The 8259-nt window shown below is 43.4% G+C and overlaps 1 protein-coding gene across 1 annotated transcript in view; it reads left to right on the top strand.

Moving 5' to 3' along the window:
• The first annotated feature begins 288 nt into the window (after positions 1–288).
• Positions 289–8259, top strand: part of SLC25A48 (solute carrier family 25 member 48) — a 133644-nt gene continuing 125673 nt past the window's right edge. The window contains exons 1-2 of the mRNA XM_069763801.1: positions 289–620; positions 1581–1624. Of these exons, the coding sequence (XP_069619902.1) occupies positions 533–620; positions 1581–1624 (132 nt within the window). The 5' untranslated portion in view covers positions 289–532. The remainder of the gene's footprint in view (positions 621–1580; positions 1625–8259) is intronic.

The following is an 8259-nucleotide window of genomic DNA, read 5'->3' as shown; positions in this document are numbered from 1 at the left end:
AAAATAAAAACACTGGAGTGGTGCTTTAAACTAATACAATTTTTCACAGTGCAAAAACAATTTTATTGTAGCACTAAAACACTGACTTTATAAAAACATGTTTCCTATAGTTAATAAATCATGTTACAACCTAGCAAATTCCTCTTGTCACATTCTCTTAATTATACTTTAACTTGTAAATCATAAACCAAAATGAGGATTATGCATCTGAATAAAGATATATGTCATTAGCAGCAGAAACCAGACATAAACTAACATACAACTCTAAAAATACAAAATCCTGTTTTATCTGTTCGAAATATGAGACAAATCTGAATGGTCAATAGACATGGAGATCAGATCGAATTCCTAAACTTTCTAAACTGGGTGTTGTGAAAGGCTGAGAAAAGCCGACAATCATAAACTAGTATTGGCATTAGCATAAAACTCATCACACGTAATACAGCTTCATCTGCCAGAAGAACAATTTGTTTTGTACGTTTAAACCTTTGGGCTGGAAGAAAGCAAATACACACGTTCAAATGCTAAGTGGATGTCCATGCAAAGAGAGGAGATACTGCTGCTAAAACGTAACATGGGTAGAGTCCACCTGCAGGAGTTTGTAGCCGGATACGTGGGTGGTAAGTTAGTATATGTTTGCATGCTCTTTACTTCAGTATTACTTTGTGTGTGCATCACATATATCTCTGACTACTTTCCAATTATTAAATACATTTTAAACATTATTAGAAATATAAAGGGGATATTAGATATTGAATAGGGTCACTTGCCTCTGGCACAGGGAACACATCTTTTTTATAATGTGTTCTACAAACCCATTTGGTCGTTTAGTGGCCAGTGTGAACATACGTCTACACCCGTGTTCCCCAACTCAAGAGCCACCAACAGGTCATGTTTTCTGGATTTCCTTAATATTTCCCAGGTGATAATTGCATCACCTTCACAGGCAATAATTCCATCACCTGTGAAACACTAAGGAAATCCTGAAAACATGACCTGTTGGTGGCTCTTGAGGACCGGAGTTGGGGAACACTTGTCTACAGGCTGCATGCACACCAACTTATATTCGAGTTCATTGCTTTTGGTTTCCGTTTGGTCGTTTGTTGCTTACTCGCATGTACAGTGGATAGAATAATCTTGCAGATTATTGTTCTTAGAAGTCTAGAAATAAACTTCTTTTATAAATAGAAATTTGCATGTCCATACAGATACTTATCTAGATATGGATAATTTTTAAGCAGAATATAAATTAAGATATTTTAGTGTTAAGAAAAAACTTCCATGGAATCACAAGCTTATTCAAATGTTCCATGCCTTAACAGGCGTTGTATTATGGATCTATGCAATCCAATGATTCTAGGATTAAATACCTCTGTAAGTAGAACTTCACTAAGACATCATGAGAGGCAAAATAATTAACAATAATAATAAAAACATAAAACAAGGGGTGCCATTAGGCTTGTACCATCATATACGTTTAATGCACTTGCCTCTATGTGCTGAAACTAAAAATAATTGCTCACTCATGTATATCTCCTTACTTAATGAAGCAACTAATACAAAATCTTCATGCCTTATAGGGGCTGCTAGTGTTGTTGTGGGGCATCCTTTGGACACTGTCAAGGTATTTAAATTATGCTCTAAGTGTATTTTCTTGCAATTTTTAATGTAAGGTGGTTGCCTGGATTTGCCAAACTGGAAATCCTTTTGGAAATTTGCCAACTATGGTTCATCAATTTCTAGAATGAAACAGAAAGAAACAAGTAGAGGTGTTGCCTGAACCGTCCAATCAGGTTACAGGTTACTGCTCTTATTTTCTTAGTACGGGATCTATACCCATCGTTTTTCATAACTAGCATATTAAGATAGATCATTTGCGAAAACAAGACTAAACATGTATTTGCAATGATTGCAGATATTCTGGTAACATCACAAAGTCGAGCACAGCATTGCTATTTTGACCTTGAGTAACCTCACGTTATCTTGTTTTATCTGTTCAGTCCATTTTTACAGATTACTCAAAAAATACAATTTGACTAATCTGTAAAGGATCAGAGATACCTAGGGTGGAAAAATAGAGATGATTGACTCTTTTGCACTTTGAAATCTCCAGCTTTGATGAATTTATCACAAAAGTTTGTTTTGCAGTGAGTAGATTTGCTGTGAATTTCAAATGCTGGTAAACATAATTGCCAAGAAAGGGTGTGTAACCCCCCTGAGGTCTCCTAGGACTGTACTAAATCCATTTCTAGCTCTGTAATGTAGACACAGTCAAAGTGATTTCAACATGCCTGGAAATGAGTAAAAGGCTGGTATCTGGTGATAACCAACAGACAATTTTTTTAACACACAGCATAAACAAACTTTTCATGATTTTCAAAACTAAAAAACTGTCCAAAACTTATCCCACTTACTTCTGTGATCTGGCACATCATTCTGTCATTGCCTACAATTCCATGAAAATAATTTGAATTCCCTGCACAGGGACCAACTCAGAATTCAACTGTGTGGATCAGGTATCTTTGCATACCTGAAGGGCAAATCGTTTTATAAATGATGCATGCACGATCGTGGACTTGATGGCGGTCATTCATTCTTGCGGCAACCTTGTCTATGTGCCCTTGGATGATACTTTCCATTAAGGTACCGTCACATTAGGCAACTTACCAATGAAAACGACAACGATCCGTGACGTTGCAGCGTCCTGGATAGCGATCTCGTTGTGTTTGACACGCAGCAGCGATCAGGATCCCGCTGTGACATCGCTGGTCGTCGCTGAAAGTCCGGAATTTTATTTGGTCGTCAGGTCGGCGTGATTCGTCCTGTTTGACAGCAAAAGCAACGATGCCTGCAATGTTTTTCCATGGAGCGAACAACCAGCGAGAACGATAAGTACGTCACTGGATCGCTCCTGCATCGTTCAGCTGTTACAGTGTTTGATATCTCCTAGCGACCTAAACAGCGACGCTCCAGCGATCAGCATCGTTGTCTATATCACTGCAGCGTCGCTTAATGTGACGGTACCTTTAGTAACATGGTATTTAGACCATGGGAGACAAATAATCAAGATTCTATTCTTTAAGTGATCACCCTCTCCATCAACATGTGAAAAAATTGACACTGCTGAATGAAGAACCTTTACTGGAGACTTGTGATGTTGTATTAAATTCCCCCCTTCCAAATAAAGTGGTAGGTGACGACAAAGCAGAGGTCTAAAAAAAAATGTAAGTTTCAACAATTTTGTTTATAAGAATTTTTGCCCTTTGAACCCATCCCACACAAGGTCTTAATCTTGGATAAAGTCCTACGTAGGGTTCTATCAGGGAATGTCACCCCAGTTTAGATTCCACTCAAAAATTTCCTATACCCAAAACTTGATGGTGAAGAAGAGAACTAGAGGCCTAAAGAAGATTCAGAGTCATAGAGTGATAAAAAAAATAATATTTATAATTTTTTTTCCCCTTTTTACCCATCTTTGAACAGGGTCCCAATCATGCAGAGGAGGGGAAGTCAGTACAGATGATGTCCACCCAAAATTAAAATGATGAAATATTTTGTACTGTTTTTTCAAAGGCTTGAGTAAACAATATGAGGCCCTCATCACCTATTGATGTTGATGCTGCATAATATTACCCTTCACCTCACCGCCTGATGTTGCACCTGCAGATGATGCAGCATATGGAGTTGTGCATCACACTGAAATTTTGTTAATCAACTGGAGGCCTAGTAAACACCACCCTGCTCCTGCAAACCTTGGTGCAATTAATTTGCTGACAACGCTCTTCTGTTAATGAGCACATGCAATAGACTTGTTTTCTATACCCTTGCCCGGTACAGAAAAATGGGGTCTGTTTTCAGTGTGTGTGTGTGTGTGTGTGTGTGTGTACAGGTTACCGTAATGGACACTTCCCAGCTCTTCTGGTCTGCCGAGCATTGTATGGCTCCAATTTCCTGCGACCCAATGAATGGGAAATCAGACCAGTGCATAAAACCAAAACCTTCTTTACTTGCAGTTTGATTGTACATAAAGTACAGCAGAAAACGCAAATGTCTTTTTCTTGGTTGCAGTACAGTGGCATGTCTTTAATAAACATTTTTCAGCGGTGCAGTTGGTGATTTGCAGAACAAGTTAGAGACCTTCAACCTTTCTAAATTTAGTGACACTTTAGCTGAGCTTTTCAGTGACCACTATCCTTCATCCCACTTTTCAGAAACCACGTAATGATGCACTTATGGCTGTCACCTTACTGAGTGGGCCCCTAGCCTTGCTGACCTGTCTCTTTTCGGACTCGCAGTTTCCAAGACCTGACTGACAGTTTTCCGTTCCCCAGAAACCCTTAGGGACTCTAACAAAGCTCCTGTCTGCACATCCCGTTCCCCAACTCACCTGCTACGAGTATTCCGCTGCCATCAATAGACAACTTCTTAGGTGCTTCAACTCTCATCTCTGTCTGCTTTTCTGCTCTCTTCAGCCACACACAACCCAGGTGAAGATGACTGACCTTAACAAAGTATTATGCCCACATAACCCCATATAAACAGAGTGACTCTCCAATAGTTCCTCCATGTACCTTATGATAGCCCATAGCCTCCTGTACACAGTATAATTCACCCATATACATAGTATAATGGCCCCACAGTACATTCATCCACACATAATATGATGCCACCACAGCCACCAAAACACGTGGATGCACGATACTAAAAGAAAAGCAAAAAAAGCCTATACTCTCTTAATCTTGGTTGCCACCGCTACCTCACTCTCTTTGTTTGGCTTGTCCGGCAGTAGGCCAGTACAGGTGGCATGATGCAGTGATGACATCGCAATGCCCGACGTACCCTGCCGACACCTGCGGAGAAGATCCCTGAATGTACTGCCCATGGAAGAAAGGAAGAGGTATGGATTTTTGAGGGAGTGCAGGACGCAGAATTATGATGCCATAACTGATGTGCATGGGAGGGCGGTAGTATTACAATGAAGACAGCAGGCAGGGATTTCTTCCAGGCACCGCAAGCCCTGAAGCCTGTAAGAAATCATTAGCATAAGGAAATAAAATAAGATTTCTCAGCAACAAGACCATTAATATGAAGCATACATTAGGACTAGTGTAGCATTTCTATTACCTGTATGCCCATATTAATAGGTCATATACATAATGGGGGTGACAGATTTCATTTAAAGAACACAAAGAGATTCAGATCATTTGGCGTGCTATGAGCGCTTCGACAAATTTTAGCAATATCTCTGGCCATACCCCAATCGACACCCATTTACCATTTCTTTCTCCCCTAGCAGATGGAGATGTCAGAGGGGTGCTGGCAGTGAGGGACTTTCAGCAGAGGCTCAAGACTGCAGGGCGCAAACCCAAATCTGGGACTGTGCTGTATCTGGCACAGTTGGGACCAGAAATGAGCGGATCGATTCATGTGACTCCGGTCCAGCGTCTAGATCAGTGGTACCTGGTGGCTGTGTAAGCAGGTTGCAGGATGCATAAGGGGCAGAGCAAGGGTTAACAAATGTAACAGTTTAATTATACAAGGTCTGAACTCCTCGCACAGATATAAAAAAGTCGATGAACTTGTGCAGCCAAAGAAAACCAGGCCGCAGCACTCTCGGGGTAGTACGTGGGCTGGCGTCCAGCAAATGGCAGGGAAGGCCACAAATGAGTGTCCGATACACTACCTTTTCTCATGCGCACGTGTGCAGTACTCACAGCCTCAGGGTGCGCGACACCTCTCTCTCTCTTGGCCATGATGGTCGCAACCGGAGCTAACAACCGCAGCCTGTCACAGTGCAGGTACTTAGGAGGCGAAGCATGCTGCTCACCGTGCTACGCGCTGCTTGTCGTGCCAGACTCCCTGCTACTGCACACGCTTTTTTTTTTTATTCCCCTCCTACCTGGGTCATGGGGTTGGTCCGGTCCCTCATTCCTTCCCCCAGGCAATATGGGAGGTAGCCTCAACAGTTCCGGACGCGGCTCGGTACAGGTACCCGCAGCCCGGGCTTCCTCCTTACACTCCCCCTCTTCTTTAGTTCGCCATTCCACGGGCGATAGTTCTTGCAGTAGACATTGACACTCCTCCATCTCTTGAATGATCTGCTGCCAAATAAATTGGTCTTGTTCATAACGATTGGGAGGTTTTCCAGCGGTCGTTCATTTTGTGCGGCACAAGTCAGGTTGGGCAGTCGAGTCAGGTTGGGCAGTCAAGAACAGGGACGCGTCCAAGTTCAATGGAGCAGCCATCTTGGGAGCTTCAAGTTCTCGCACTTCCCTTGGGCCAGTGGGAAGCGGACCGTAATGAATAAGGCAAATTGCTCTTCTTCATCGCAATCGAAAGTAATTGGAGTGGGCATTTCAGGGACACTTGGTGCTCTCTTTTCTTTTCTCCTGACAGGCAAGGACATAGCATGCTTCAGTGGACGACTTGGGTAGGGGCCCCTTCTTGCCCTTCAGGCGGAACTTCATAGACAGGACTACTAGATCCAATGTGGCGTTTCAACCAATACAGAGTTTTCTCCCATTGATGCTCTAACTTGCCTCGGGGTTGCTTGTCTCGGACCAATATTCGGTCTCCAGCCTTGAGAGCTGTCCCTTGCAGAGGCATCATATCATGGTGCTCACGTTCCTGAAACTTAGTCTGTACCAATCAATGTAGAGTCTGCAAGTGGTGTCGATGTTCACAGACCCAGGTGGACATCCCCGTCCGTGAATAATCCTCCTCTGGCATGAGCTTCCATGGCCACATCACTGATCAACTTTTCTGGGAGTACTACTTGCCAGGTGACCCCCAACTCCCATACCAACTGTACTTTCTGATACAGCAAACCGTCTCCTAATTAGAGCCTCTCCCTATGCCAGAGAATCTGCAGCATTCCTGAGGACAAAGCATCTTGCTCACTTCGGCTGGGGAGTTGTCTTAGGGCCATCCACTGTCTCAACTGAGTGAGTTCTCTGTCTTCCTGTTGTCATCTCATGGTCGTCCCAACAGTTTTTTTCCCAACACTTCTTTGACCTGTCCCTATGTCACCGCCAACATCCTCGTGAGGTTCCTGAATCCTGGGATTTCTTCTGCCTCCAATTCTTCATCCCGGTCATGTTCAGGGCGCTCGTGGGTCACTCTGGATAGAACATTGGCATGTGTATTCTGAGCCCCTTTTCGATATGTTATCTTATGTCAGTATTTCGCCATACGGACCACCCATCTTTGCTACAATGACCCCAATTTAGCATTTTCTAGTTGGACTAGTGGATTGTTGTCAGTGTGAACCAAGATTTCAGAACCGGACAGGTACTCGGCGAGGGACCGGCTCATGTAGTCAATCACTCGCTCCATTCTGTCTTTCATCTGTGACAATACAGCCCCTAGTCCCTCGAGATTTCTATCAGTATGAAGGATGAAAGGTTGAGATAAGTTTGTATACGCCAGTATGGGTGCTTCAGTCAAGGTCATCTTCAGGGCTCGAAAGGCTTCTTCCTGGCTATCCCCCCCCCCCACTGGATGGTCCAATTTTTCGCACCAGATGGCACTTTTTTCAATAACTCCAGCAGTGGATTAACAAAAGGATTGAAGTCCTTCACAAACCGTCCATAGTACCCCGTAAGACCCATAAAGAGTTGCACTTTCTTCACTGTCTTCAGAGTATGCAAGTCCTGTACTGCCGCTATCTTCTCACATGCAGGTCTCACTCCCTTAGCAGATACATGTCCGAGGTATTCAATTTGCTGGCAGAAAAGGTGGCATTTCTGAGGTTTCACTTTCAGGCCGTGCTTCTGCAGCTGGCTCAGCACCTGTTCCAGCTGTCAGAGATGCTCCTTAAAAGTAACTGCATAGACAATGATGTCATCCAGATAAATGAGGGTAGCTTCAAAGTTCATGTTTCCTAAGCACCGCTCCATCAGTCGCTGAAAGGTTCCAGGCGTGTGGGTAAGACTGAAGGGCATTTGGTTGAATTCGAACAACCCCTTGGGCAGTATGAACGCTGTCTTTGGACGGTCTTGCTCAGCTGTGGGCCCTTGCCAATATCCACTGGCCAGACCTAATGAAAAATTCTGTACAGGCATTCAGTCAACACAAAGACACAGGGTTCCATCCTTTTTCTGAAGTAAAATGACAGTGGCTGCCCACTGGCTTTTGCTCTCCCGTATGACCCCACTCTGCACGTGTGCCATCATTTCTTTCACTTCCTGGTACATTTGTGGCGGGATCTGTCGATAGATCTCCCGAATTGGTGTGGCATTTCCTGTGGGAATTTCATGA

Source organism: Ranitomeya imitator, chromosome 4, assembly GCF_032444005.1.
Source record: "Ranitomeya imitator isolate aRanImi1 chromosome 4, aRanImi1.pri, whole genome shotgun sequence".
NCBI classification, from domain to species: domain Eukaryota; kingdom Metazoa; phylum Chordata; class Amphibia; order Anura; family Dendrobatidae; genus Ranitomeya; species Ranitomeya imitator.
Note: the sequence above shows the minus strand (reverse complement) of the source record. Positions and strands in the feature narration are given on the sequence as shown.